The sequence below is a fragment of the Solanum stenotomum genome, chromosome 12, assembly GCF_019186545.1.
Source record: "Solanum stenotomum isolate F172 chromosome 12, ASM1918654v1, whole genome shotgun sequence".
Lineage (NCBI taxonomy): Eukaryota > Viridiplantae > Streptophyta > Magnoliopsida > Solanales > Solanaceae > Solanum > Solanum stenotomum.
Window position 1 is genome coordinate 43,617,018 of NC_064293.1, and position 14,861 is coordinate 43,631,878.

The 14,861-nt window shown below is 35.6% G+C and overlaps 2 protein-coding genes across 3 annotated transcripts; both read right to left on the minus strand.

The window, feature by feature from the left end:
• Positions 1-5,776: 5,776 nt before the first annotated feature.
• On the minus strand, positions 5,777-9,330 carry LOC125846875 (2-hydroxyacyl-CoA lyase). The gene is made up of 2 exons (XM_049526555.1): positions 7,836-9,330; positions 5,777-6,400 (listed from the first exon to the last, which is right to left on the minus strand). Exons 1-2 carry the CDS (start codon positions 9,243-9,245, stop codon positions 6,086-6,088), a joined length of 1,725 nt encoding a protein of 574 aa, XP_049382512.1. The 5' UTR covers positions 9,246-9,330; the 3' UTR covers positions 5,777-6,085.
• A 958-nt stretch (positions 9,331-10,288) lies between these two features.
• On the minus strand, positions 10,289-14,130 carry LOC125849280 (histone chaperone ASF1B-like). 2 transcript variants are annotated; one of them, XM_049529335.1, is made up of 3 exons: positions 13,884-14,130; positions 11,021-11,136; positions 10,289-10,927 (listed from the first exon to the last, which is right to left on the minus strand). In XM_049529335.1, exons 1-3 carry the CDS (start codon positions 13,990-13,992, stop codon positions 10,571-10,573), a joined length of 582 nt encoding a protein of 193 aa, XP_049385292.1. In that variant the 5' UTR covers positions 13,993-14,130; the 3' UTR covers positions 10,289-10,570. The 2 variants fall into 2 exon arrangements, with proteins under 2 accessions (XP_049385292.1, XP_049385293.1); XM_049529336.1 differs by having other exon boundaries at positions 10,289-10,840; positions 13,884-14,124.
• Between the last annotated feature and the right edge of the window lie 731 nt (positions 14,131-14,861).

Sequence of the window (14,861 nt, forward strand, 5' to 3'; positions counted from 1 at the left end):
GTTGCTGCAAATACATTATTTTCATCTACTATGTATACGGAAATTCATTCATCACTGTCCGATTGATATCTCCAAAAGTCACTCACTCAACTTGGAGAATCTATTTAGTAAAGTCATTCAACTTTGTTTTGTATCAATAAAATCACTCTTACGCCTTTGTTTCAATAAAATCACTCAACTAAATTATTCATTAAGAAAAACCATACTCCTCATTAAATAACATTCTTTGGTGAATACCATATCCATTATATTAATGAACTCAGTCTACTGCTCCTTATGAAGAGTTTTCCGTGCCTTACACCATATAGTATATAAAAATTCATTCATCACTGCCAATGTGTACTCAACCAAGTTAACATTAAAATAATTGGAGCGGATCAATGAGATAATTAAAATAGATATTTTATTATTCCTTTAAAAAAATAGTTTAAAATTAAATTTAATGAAAAAATTATTTATATTGATTGAGTAACTTTTAAGTAAAATATCAATAGTTTGGTGATTTTCTAGGTGAAACATCAATAGTTGAGTGACTTTTGAGTTATAAAACAAAGTTGAGTGATTTCTAAGTGAACAACTCAAAGCTGAGTTATAATCCAAATTGCATGTCAAAAAAAAATAAAAAATGGAGAAAACATTGTTTACTCCCAATGGGTTGATTATCGATTTGTAATTCACATCCTTGAAAAATGGAATTGTGTTCTTACACCTTGGAACCTTGACCAGAACCCTATTTTTCTTGACAATTAACCTTTAATTGTGGAGCTTATATTATACTATACTATTATGTTTCTAAAATGGAATTAACAGAATGAGTGCAGGACTAAAAATCAGAATTTCGAATGTTACATATGGTTACAAGTAAGTAAAAACAAGGGATAATAAAAAGTCATCAAAATTCGTCTACTGCAAGTCTATTTTTTTTTACCTCCCACTTTTTTTTTATGCTCTATTGCAAAGAGGAATATTTATCATGTCATCTTCTTTGTTAAATAAATCTTCATTTGTATTGCCACTAATTATATTTTTTAAGATTTAAGAAATACATGCTTCGTTGTGTCATAAACTCTGTCCATACTTATCGACTACTTTGTGGGACACACTTTATTTACTGATAAAATATATTAAATAGATAAATTCTGCCCATTCTAAGTAGTAGTCAACCTTTAAAACAGATGCAAACACTCGAATTATATATTTGCTCCGTCCAATAATAGTTGTCTACTATATCATTTTGAGATATCCAACAATACTTGTCTACTTTATAAAATTAATGGATAATTTTACACTTAAAATCTAATTTACCTTTATCATTAATTATAGATATTTTTCTATTACATTTTTCAAGACATTGTATTTATTACATTCAAAGGGTGATATCCTCTGTCCAACCGTACTTATCCACTATTGACTTGACACATCCCTTAAGAAACAATAAATAATTGGATAATATTACCATATTATCCTTTGACTTTATTAAATTTAATGCTTTGAAAAATGTGTTAGATGAGTAAATGAACACAAAAAGTAAATTATCTCTTGATTTTCTAAATTTGACAAGTATTGTTGGACAATTATTGTTGGACGGATGAAGTAGTTTCTTAAAAAGTGTGCAAAGTAAATAGTTGACAAGTATTGTTGAACGGAGGCAATACCTTGTCCAGATGCACCCTCATACATTAATTATCTTCTGAATTCAAGATAATATAAAGTATAAACTATGGGTTAAAAAAAACTGTAGCCAATAGCAATAAATAGAACCTAAACTTGTTGCCAACCACAGCTGAAGATAATCTAATCCTCTAAAAAAAATACATATATATTTAGCAAGCAATTAAACTATCCGATTTATCTCCTTTCTGATATCCTCTTCTTAGCTTTTATTGCCTGCAAAAGTTCCATCACAATGAGTGAAACAATACAACAAAAAATGAATACTAGTATTAGGAGAAACAAATCAAAGTGGACCTGTTTTTGCCAATCTGTGAAAACTAGTTGCTTGAATTGCAGAACCAACCAATAGTCCAATCCAAAGGCCCTTTGCTTTCAGATTTACAACGAAACACAGTAAAGCTATCTATTCCTGTTTATTTCCAAAACAGGCCAAAAATTTACACCAGATCATCATTTCAACTTCAAACAAAAGTTGTCCAAACGACTACTTAAGGATCATTGAAAGATATAATAGCTAGTTAGAAGACTTACCAGAGATGACTGCTTGTAAGCTATCTGTGATGATTGATAGACACGGAAAAGGGGCAATTGCAGCAACATAATCCACCACTTGTTCATCATTGCTATAGGCTTTACCCAAAACTCTGCGGCATAAGACCGTTACTGTGCTCACCAAGACCGTCTCTACAACTGCAAGAAACATTGCAACTCTAACTGCCACTAGAGCCTTCTGAGGATTACCAGATCCCAATTCATTTGACACCCTCGTGCTATACTCGAGCCAGAAATTGTAGTCTTAAAGACATAGCAAGGATGCATAATTTATATGATGATTTTAAAGTTTTAAGAAAAAGCATGAATATTGAACTAACCTCGCACCAACTCCCAATCCAAATGGTATAACAAAGTGCAATGAAGAAATCGTTAAGCTGATCAAACAAAATATGAGAATCAGTACTACACACAAACCACGAATTGAGCATAAATTAGTTAATCATGAACTGGCGCTTACATACATACCATATTGATAGTACTGATGTTTCAAGTTTTGGATTTGGTAAAAGTTCAGATAGCAAAGTGAGCACCTCAAATGACCACCATTTAAGGCTATGATGATTTCCATTGCACAAAAACATATCAAGATAAATTAATAAAAATTGTGATAAGACTACTTAACAACAAAAAAAGTTCTTCTTACCAAACCATTAAAGCGGATGGAGTTGCATAACGAAAGAGTTGTCCGACCACAAGGAAGGCATCTTCATTCAGAGAAGTGAGTCCTCTCACAAGAACTCGATCGACTGATGTAAAACACAAGTAATGCTACAAAAGTCCAGATTGAAAAACTAAAGGCCAAAGCTGCACCTGAATTTCCTAGTCCTAAGTGATATATGAAAAGCCAGGATAGATATGTGGAGACATAAAACCAGAAAGGCATTTACGAGCATCGGAAGAATCAAACTTTGAATTTGTAAATATCTGAATAGGGGCTTAAGAATTGCCAACTACAGCTTTCATCTAAGTTTTTATGACATTTCAATCTTTAATAATCACATCTGCAATTCTACATTCAAAGCCGTGTGTTGTTACCTATTGTTCTTCACATAACTGAAAGAGCTGTAGATGTGACAAACTGCATAAATTGCAAAAAAAGGAAGCAACACAACTTCCAACAATGTTAAAAGGGAATTTCATTTATTCAGGAAAAGATCCCCATCAATATTTTTTACAGTTACGCACCAAATACATAAATTTACCGATTATAACATCTACTCAAGACTTACGAATAGATGGGAGCTAATTACAGTCTACAAAAACTCGGAAGGTGAAGGAGCATCTGGCTTCCCACTATCACTCAAGCCTCCTGGGTGCTGCAAGTTCTGCAAAACTTGTGCAGACAACGTCCCTAAACCACCCCCTAATCCATCGTTTGCCGAGCCAAAAAATTGACAGACCAGCCGAGCCATGATCCCAAGCAAATTCGTTTGGTTCTGGCAAGCATCAGCATGCATTTGCATCATTTGCTTTTCATGGTCAATCTGCATATTCACCAAACGCTGCCTCCACTCCAGTTCTTCCTCTTCCCATTTCTCCTCCAACTTCATTCTTTGCCTCTTCTCCTCATCAAATTCCCTCTCTAACCTCAACCTTTTCTCACACTCCCTCTTAGCCCACCTCATCTGTCTTTCTTCCAACATCAATCCCTTCATCTCTATATCCTCATTCCTCTCATCATCTCTTCTTTCCCTGCACAATTCCATTTTTTTCCTTCTTTCTTCTCTCTCCAACATACCCTTCTCCCTACTCCACTCCCTCTCCCTCCTCTTCTCTTCCCTCCTCATCAAAACATCCCTTAACTCTAAAACTTGCCCACCCACCATCCTAATCCTTCTACCACAGAACCCTTTCCTCATTTTCCTTCCACGCATCCAAACACTATCCTCAATTTCCTCTCCCTCCCCACTTCCATCCACATCATGACCCAACTCTCCATCCTCATCATCATTCTCCAATTCCTCACTATCGATCCCAAATCCCAAACCCAATACACCATCATCACCATAAAGCTCAATCATATCATTGTTGGGGGCATTTTCTTTGATATCCAATTCAACATCCCCAAACACTTCCTTGTACTTCAAGAAATTTTCCCAGTGATTCTCTCCATCTTTCCAGCTGAACTCGTTGCTTGAGGTTCTGATTTTCTGCTTGACACCCAGATACTGATGTCGCATGTTTTGAACTTTGATGGATACGTCACGCCATGACCATTTGAAAGGGAAGTGAAGTGGGTCTTGCAAGTGATGTACGGTATTGACATGGTCAGCAATGGGTTTGAATTTTTTCTCTCTGGTTTTGAGCTTGGCTAAGATGCCGGAGTTGAGGAGGTCTGAGTACTTAGTGAGCAGAGTTTGCTCTTCCACTTCAGACCATTTCTTGCGCTTCATCTTCTTGATCAACTCTAAGCTCACTTTTCGGGTTGAGAGTTAGGGTTACGCTTACATTCGGGTCATTTTGTTGGACAAGAAATGTGTCCCTAGATTCGGGGAAGGTGAACTCTACACTTTTGGGTCGTCTTTGTATTGTAGTAGTATGCAATATTTTGTTACACTTGCTATCGTGTCTAAATTTATATGATATACTTTTTTTTTTAATCTTAAAAAATAACGTATTTTTTTATTTAATAAATATTTAGTGATATTATTAATATTTTTACTTAAATCGGATCTCATTTTATTTGGCAAAAGATCCATAAAGATATACTACTTTTTTATGACAAGGAAAATTCGCAGTCACTACACTCGCAAATTACATAAGAGAGTTTGACATAAAAGGCAAATCTCTTGCTTTTGCTGTCAAGGGGTATCGAACTTGAGACCTCCAACATGAAAGTTTCATACCGAATCAAAACTATATCTCATAAATTAAAAGAGAAGAAATATTGTTAGTTTTTTTCTTTTTGAGTTTTTAACTTTGACTTAACACCTTTCCACTTTAGTATTTTTAGTATAATATAATATGATTAGTATGTAATATTTGTTATTTTTTAATATTTTATAATATATTGTGATTTAATGTAGAGGTAAAATCATAAACCCATTTGTACTTTGGAACTTCGTATAAAATATGATCGATCATTGCAATACGAATATGAGTAATTTAATTCATCAACTATAAACATATTTAATTAATTTGATCGTAGATTTAATTCATCAACTATAAACATAGTAAGATACTCTCTCTCCATTTCAATTTGTTTGTATTACTTTAGATCAAATTTTCCACATGACATTTTTAAATTACAAGATTAAAGATATTTTCATACATTCTACATATCTTTAGTTCAAGACCACCAAATTCAAAGTTTTATTTTTACATGCGTATTTTTTTAGAGTGGAAAAAGCCTTGCACCCAATGTTCTACCAAGCCAATAAAAGTATTACTGATGTCTTTATATAAACAACCGTTCATAAATCATAGTTAATATTTCTCACATAAATTGCTAATTATGATTAACTAATGTAGATTGGTATAAATAACTAATGCCAGTACGTTTTTCCTAAAGCCCCAGAGAGACATAACAAGGAACTCAATAAAACACTTGAGAAACAAAGAAAATCGCAAGGATAAGTATTTGTTGCAAATACATTATTTTCATTTACTATGTATACGAAAATTCACTCATCAATGTCAACTGTAAATTCAACACCATACCCTATCAGTGACGATACTAAGGAGAGACATTCACTTATCCTATTCCCTTCGCTATTATTTTCCTCCACCGATGACAAGTTAATACCGTGGCACAGCAGCAATCTTTCTTCTTCTGTTTTTCTTTTTGCACGAATGGCGGACAAGAACTGAACTTCAGCAAGCATATCCATACATAAATAATCAGAGATCCGCAACCTCAGTTTTTGTGCTGCATTCTCCCACTTTCAGCACCAGCATAAGGATCGATTGTCACATTGATAACAGCAGGCTTCCTAGCAGAAAAAGATTCAGTAAGTGCAGATTTAAGTTCATCAGGTGTTCCAACAAGGTATCCTTTTCCTCCAAAGGCTTCAATTAGAAGATGATACGATGCACCAGGAACAAAAGATGTGGGTGCTGGATCTTCTTTATAAGGTCCAGTAATTTCTTCGGGGTTCCTTCTATCACCACCATAAACTCCTCCATTATTAAAGACTATAACCACAACTGGGAGCTGGTAGCGAACTAGGGTCTGCAGTACACAAATTACTCTGAATTAGGATTGTAAATTAAACTTTAAAAGAAAGTGAACCAAGAAATATATGGGAGCCAATGTTGCCATAGGTAAGTTACTCTATAACAAATGTAACTTGGAAGTAGAAGAAATGCCTTCACGAGCATAATTTTTCATTGTAAGGAGTGATCAATGCTATAATATTTAAACAAAAAGTGAAAAAGAGATCATGGTAACCTTAAGAAACGAGGACCAATAAATCCTCATAATTGTATGAGAACACCACCACGGGCAGCAAGAGAAAAAAGCTGTACGAGTAACATTACAGGGGATAAACAAATAGTTAAGAAAAATCATGAATCACCCCAGAACTGGCAAATAGGGTATAGCACAAGATGGGTACTAGTAATAGAAGGGATTATGGGCCCAACATCAAGAACCAGCACATCAAGGTAAGGGGCCTAGTATATGGGAAGTAATTGTACTGACTTATGACATCGAGTTGAGTTCCCTGATTTTGTACCACAAGTTTTAAGTGATCTTACTAACTTATGGGTTATGACACCACTGCATTACACCGCAGCCAGCAGGTCAAGGCATCACTTCCTAAACCCCTAATTTCCCATTTAACTATCTTCTCAACCAGAAAAACAATAAGATCCATGTATTCGAGAAGGTTGTTCCATCAGCTGAGCTGGAAAGCAATTCAGATTAAGGGCATGATGAATTAACCCAAGAAAATTCTGAACCCATTCAAATCCATTTGACATCATGTGATAAAAAAATGAGTTGGATTTTAACTTAATAAAGTAGCAGCGGAGAACCTATGAATATTCAACCCCATAAGTCTGCAAGATATGGTACAGCACATATTTGTATTTAGTGGTTCATTACAGTTTAAGATCTGTCAGAAATTCCATAAGAGATATTAGTGAACTACTCAGATATGATTACAGTTATTCCACTTAGATATCATTCCTGAAAACCAATGAACTACTCAGAAAGATAGAACTTGCTGTTGACTATTAGATCTTACTAACCCCTGAAATTGCCAGTAATAAACTACATAAGAATCCTTAATCCACAATAATGGGGGAGGACATCACATGCCTACAGCAGTTCTCTAAGCAGCAGAAAAAATAGTATTTTGAGCTTCATCAGAGCCTAAGCTTAAGCACTGATCAGTTCAACTCCATATTATATGAGAAAAATCTATTCAATTGGGCTTAATTATTACTCATAAACGTAAATGATTTACTAAACGAGACATTAGACAGACTAACAAGCAACAAGATAATGAAGAAGTTCTCTGATCACCAAGAAAGAAAAGCATCATATGTTGAAGATCAGCAATGCTATTCTAGGGTAACTAAAGACTAACTAAAGTTAGTCAGATCCTATTAATAGAGTATATAGAGGAAAACAACATATGAAATAGAGAAAGACAACAAACCTCAACTTCCATGGCACTGAAGCCAAATCCGGAGTCCCCTTCAACAGCTACTACAAGCCTTTCAGGTGAAGCAACAGCAGCTGCAATGCAGTACCCCAGACCAACTCCCATTGTCCCCCACGTCCCTGCATCCAACCGGGTCCTTGGCTCGGTCTGAACTAATACTGATCGCCCCACATCCATAGTATTGGCACCTTCGGAGACAACAATTGGAGCAGGACTGCCCAATTGCAGTATTGCATCTCTAATAATTCTCATTGGTGTCATAAAATTAAATGGCACAACATCCTTTGCCAGTTGTGCCTCCATTTTCAAAACATTTTCCTTACTCTTCTTTGATAATGCCTCAACCCAAGGATGAGACTTCCCTAAACAAAAAGGGTCATCCTTAATCTCCTTGTGTATCATCTCGACAACCTTAGTAGCATCACCAACCAACCCTAAACATGGTTTCCTAAGCTCAATCTCCTCCTTATCTACATCAACTAAGATAAACTTAACATCCTTAGACCACTTTGGTGGCTCTCCAAAATGCAAAAGCCAATTAAGCCTCGCACCAACGATCAACGCCACATCACACTTTCCAATTGCCAGTGACCTTGCAGCAGTAGCAGCTAGCTCATGATTATCAGGCAACAAACCCTTTGCCATTGGTGTTGGCAAAAAGGGTATTCCAGTACGCTCAACTAAATTCTTTAAAGCATTTTCAGCTCTAGAAAATGCAGCCCCCTTTCCAAACACAATCAAAGGCCTCTCCGCTTTCCTCAACAAAGCCGCCGCCTTTTCAATTTCCGAATGTTGAACAATAGGTTTAGCAATGAGCTCTTTATTCCTGCAACTCTCAGCATCATCGATCAATTTATGTGCTTCAGTGTCACTAATTGTCTGATGAAGCACGTCAGTAGGAAGATCCAAATAACAACCACCTGGCCTGCCAGAGATCGCCCAATCCAAAACACTGAAAACACAGCTGGGGATTTTCGTTATATCAGTTGCTTTAGCTGAGTATTTAGAGAAGGGTTTCACAGCCTCAATTTGATCTAATTCTTGAAAATCGCCACGACCCATTTCTTTCTGATCAGATGATCCAGAGATCAGAACCATGGGCCAGGTATTAACGGTTGCATTGGAAAGCCCAGCGAGGCCATGAACGCAACCTGGACCGGAGACGGTGAGAAGAACACCGGGTCGACCGGTAAGATAACCATAAGCCGAAGCAGCGTAACCGGCAGATTGTTCATTGTGGAAAGCAATAAACCGGATACCGAGTCCGACCGACCGGTTCGCAAGGGAAGTAACGGGTATACCGACAACCCCGAACATCCGGTCGACGCCGGCACGTGCAAGGCACATGGCAACGAAGGTGTTGCCTTCGACAGTAGATAGTGTTTGGTGATCGGAATCAGACATTTTAAGTGAGTTTTAGAAACAGAGGACTCTTTTCAGTGATGGATTTTACAGGGAAGATCAATTTGAGTTATTTAAGAAAGGGCAGACGTGTTCGCTTATATATAGGGATTTATTTATGTTTAATATTAGTTTCTGCCTACCCCAGATACTGGTATGGCGGCCTGAGGTTGTCGGAGGCAGTGATTGGAATGACGAAATTGGTTTCGTCTACTCATCCAATATTTTACTTTTAACCCGCTGATTTCATATTAGTTGTTCATTTTATTAAACTAAAAATTCATGTAGTAATTAATTAATTATTTTAAAGTGTTTATATTTGTTGTAAAACTTTTACAAAATTTTCTAAAGGTTGAATTAGTAAAATTGTAATTTTAATTTTTAATTTCTTAATATGTGTATAAAAAATAAAATAATCAATTAATATGAAACGGAGGGAGGATGGATTTTATTGTCCGCTTGCCAAATGAGAAATTCTCGGGTTAACAAAATTTTTGATGGTACATGTCAAGTTGGCTTTGAGGTCTGAAAATGTAAATGATATACACAGAGAAAGTGGGACATGTTCATGTTCTATTTAGGAAAAAAAATATCCCGAGGGAAGTGGGTCTCTTATCTTTCTCTTGAAGGTTTCTAACCCCCCATTTTATGCCAGCTTTTCATCATATATATTGGATTATCAATGTAAATGTAAATGTAAATTAATCAAAGAAAGCTGGCTTAGAAGTCAGTCCAAAATAGGAGTCCAGAGGTTGATATGTGACCCAACTAGATAAAAGCACTTCAATCAATATCAATAATAGGTACCAACCAGGCAACATCTGCATAATTATGTATCTTTTTTCAGTCAAATAAAACACATCACAGTAATTTGGTGTTGGTTAGTTGAGTACAATTCTAGATGAAATGCTTTGTAAGATACACATTTTATTGTAGTCCCCACATAGGTAGGATAAGGGACCTCGGACTCATTATATGGAGAAATCCTCTGCGAACTTTACCTTCAAATGCACAACAAAAAAAAGTCAGAATATTAGTATCATAAGGTTATTAAAGTTTTGCTTATAAACATTTTGGACCAAATTACAAAGCCAAAATTGGCATCTAGTCTACTTACAGTTTCTTCTAAACCCCCAAAACCAGACTGGTTAACTACTTGAAAATGTCACTGGAATTGATACATACATCACAAGAAAGAAAGGAAAAGAAGAAAAACACGGGTTTTGATGATCAGATATCATCCACCAAAAGCCAGAATGAGATATCTTCAGGGACAATACTGTAAAACCAAAACACAAGGCATTAGATAAAAAAATAACATCTTCATATTAGGCTCCATCTTCATCTGATTTACTCTTAGGGAAAGGCAATTGCCCTTCGTTTCGGTCTTCTTCTTCACCCACATGATCAGGTGGAGGGACTTGCTCCTCTCTTTCACTATTTTCAGGGCGAAAGTTAATAGGGAACTTCGTTACTCTAGGTTTGTCCGTTAATATATTTCTTTGAACTCTATCAATTAGGACTTTCTGTGGAGGCTCTTCTCTCAGCTGCTCAGCATCATAATCATTGTTCACATAGTACCCAACTCGTACAAATTCCTGCCCCAAATATGAGCAGGTCAACAAGAGGACAGTAACACCAATAATGTCTTCTTCACGAATTTTCAAAGGATCTGGAGGGTCCGCCTAGCATCAAAGTTCGGAAAATATAACAGAAATTCAATAAGGCAGACAAAGCATTAGTACCACGAGGGACAATTGGAATCCAGGAGATAATACCTGCAAGACAAAGCGGTAATTTCCAACATTTACAGGGCCAACAAGAACGCTTTCTAAAACTTGGTCATATGTCTCATCCTCAGCCGATCCCACATAGATGAGCTTCCATTCCAAATCTGCATGAGCATATGACAAAGAGATTATTATGCAAACAAAATCAAATAAATCATACTTACAACAACATCAACAGAAACAACTAGGGCTCAATTCCAAGCTAATTAGGGTCAGCTACATAAATCCTCACTAACAAAGTGAAACACTTGGTAGTGTAAATCTTGAAAAACAGCCAGAATGTATCTGGCTTAAAAAAAAGAGAGAAAATAAATTTGGTGGGAGAATTTCTATCTGCAAAGAATATAGCTTCTAAAGGTTCAACCAATTTATAGATCATTTTACTAAAATTTTAATCCTCAAAAGAGAAAAGAGAACTGTGTTACCACAACAAAATATTAAGTCCATTCTCTTCCCTAGTTAACTACCTAAATAATCTTAAAAGTTGGGAAAGATGGTTGACGTCCTAATAATCATTTACTGTTCTGATATAGAACCAAATAATGCCCAATCAGATTAGGAGGATAAACATCCACCTCTGATTTTGACTTAAGGGGTAAGTAAGCAACAGTACCATAGTATCATCCATCCGTTCTTTGAATTGATGATTTGATGTTCGGCTACTGGCAGATTACAATTTCTCCGAGAGAAATTACTCATATTATGGGCCATAATCTAATTTATCCCCTTCCATAGTTTTTCCAGTTTCCACCAACTATCATGCCACTAGAGACCAACTCCTATGAATTTTCTACAAATAAATTTTACTGTGTTTTGTTTTTGTTTACAGCTTAATTGACACTTAATTAGATGCACACCTGGGTTCAAAAGTTGTTTCCAACTTGTATCCCATGAATCAAGCAAAGGAAAGTAAGTAAGGTAAATGAAAAATCCTTCTTTTTCTTTGAACCCACCTAATCAAAAAACCCCGAGGATAAAAACTTATTAAAACCCAAATACAGTTTTCACCCAAATAAGCATTTTTATATCCCTCACAACAATCCATTTCACAAAAATCTTCCATCCAGATCCAGTCCCAAGTTTAATGGTATTAAGTTACCGTCTAATCTCATCAACGAACCAAACAGCCCCAAAGGAAATATGCAAAATAGAATGGAGGACTATTTAATGTATTAATGCTTCACATAAACATGCTATTAAGTATTATACTAGGAAATTCCTATAACAGTATTAGAAAAATCTTTTTAACTGCAGGTCATCAGAAAATGATAATAGTAGTATGCAGTATGTACTTATCAGTTCTAGAAAAGGAAAGCTTGAACTCTAAAGTTCCCTTTCTTGAAGCTACTGCTGGAACTAACATCATGACACCACCTCCCCCACCTTGAACCAACTAGAAAGCATACTTTACAAGGACATGTCAAGATGCTTCATTGCTTTTAGGCACACATGCAAATAATCTAAAGATCATCAAGTTAGACCATTGATAGTAAGTGCAATGGCATAAAAGCAAAAGCTCAAAACGAGTTCATTCTTAAATCCAAATATCCACAATCAGAATTACAAATCATTTGGTTAAGAGGAGACAATCCTGGACAGAGGAAAGATAAGGAACTACTATACATTGTGCTCACAAGTGAAATGGAAGAATAAACAAGCTGGCTTGAAGTCTTGTCAGAAACTCTGTTTTTATTCTAGAAATGATTTTATACTGAAGTCTAGTATGACATGGAAAACCAAGATTCCCCAGAAAACCATAGCATGATTATTTCATCTATCAACCTGGCATAGTTTGACATTGGGAAAGCTGGGAAGCACAGCAGATATATATATATATATATATATATATTGCCACAGAATATAACCGTCCAGTAGTTTGATGATCAAAATTGGTCAATAACCTGAAAAATATTTCCCTGCACCTGATCTTTCCCACAAGTTATGTTAGATTTCCCCGGTGATTCATAATCTCAGCTCAAGCCAGGTACAAAGCGTATTTAAGACTCCAACATGAAGAACCCACAAATTTTACCAGCTCCTAGGGTTGATTAATCCCATTTCCATTCGATTTACTCTGAGCATTTGGAAATATGCAACTTTGCTTATATAATGCTACCAATTACAGCAAGATATGAGCAAAGCCGACCAATTGATGTTATATGATTGAAAGAATCACCGCAGTATTAAGAACCCTACATCAACCAAATTTAAGCACGACCTTTACGTATATGATGTGATCTGAAATTTTAGCATGTGGCTACTCCTAAGTTGCTTAGCTGATCTTACCAAAATTACTAATGGTGTTGGTTAGCAGTCATTTTAGCTTATCTAGTATAGCTAGCTAGGTCTACAAATTAAATCCTTTTCATTCCACTGTTAACTATCTTTGTAGAATTTCGCCTAGCTCTAGCCCTAGCTTAGGGCTTAGTTCTTCCTCTGATTACACTTCCTAGCTGTATTTTAATAAGTTCAGTTATCCCCAAATTCCAGATTGTATCAGTATGTTTAAACTGAGATACCCTCACACACGAAAATATTTGTCCCTTGGATTTCTGTGACATCAACAAACACTTTTGGAAATTAAAACAATCAGAAAATGAACCTCTAACGCCACAATCTCACAATAGCTTAGCTAAACATTACTATAATAGGAACAAAATGTAAACAAATTAGTCAAATCAATTGTAATATGAATTTACACTGCCAAGTCCGCCCCAGTCAACATTCTTTATGAAAGTAACCCTAATAAGTCAACATGCAAAAGAAAGAAAAAAGAGTCAACTTTCTATATGAAAGTAACCCTAATAAGTCAGAGAGATACAACATGCAAAAGAGGGAAAAGAAGAAGTACCATCTTGGAGAGGAGTGACACACTCGTAAGATATTTCAAACTGGAACGGGGACAAAAACGATGCCGGATTGTCTAATACGGCAACATTCGTGATGTTCACCGCACTCATATTGTATCAACGCTGTAACCCTGGGCGGCGTTGGATTCAGCACAAGAAAAGCTTGGAATCTAAAATCTCCGTCGGAGAGACGGACTTGTTCTCACCGCCATAGTGAATAATTTTCAAGCAGAAAAGGCAACTGGTTATTTCAATTTACTTGTTTTATACTGTATGACCGGCTGTATCTCCAGCTACCGGTTATAGCAGGTTTTTAATATTGGCGGGAGCTCTCATTCCCAGCTAGCTGTGGCACTCTGGCTTTTAGATGTGTACAACATCAAACAAACAATTCTTACACCTATCATATTTTGCTTTTTAATTCATTTTTAAAAAGATGTCGTTCCTTTTTAATACTCCCTCCGTCCCTATTTACTTGTCCATATTTCCTTTTTTAGTTGTCCCTATTTAGTTGTCCATTTTGACAAATCAAGAAAGGACAACAAATTTTTTCCTATTATACCCTTATTTACACTTCTTGAAAATTGTAAAAGTGTATGTTGTTTCCCTCCAATTTATTTCACTTGAATTCAAATAAGTGGTTGTAATTTTGAAGTGAAAAGTTGTCATAAGGGTAAAATTGTAACTTCACTGTGCTAATCATTGTTGCCTTAATCTGTGTGCCATTTCTAAAGTGGACAACTAAAAAGGGACGGAGGGAGTAACTCCTAATTCTAACTTTTCATATAATATTTTAAAACCACAATATTATAAGACACTTTGAAACATTCTACATACTTTTAGTTAAATTCAAAAGATTTATATTCTTAAATTTTGTGTCAAACTAAAACCAAATAAACAAAATTAAAACAGTGAAACAGAGGAAAAGTTATATTAATTAAATTTTATATTTATATAATATTTTATAACCATCTTGATCA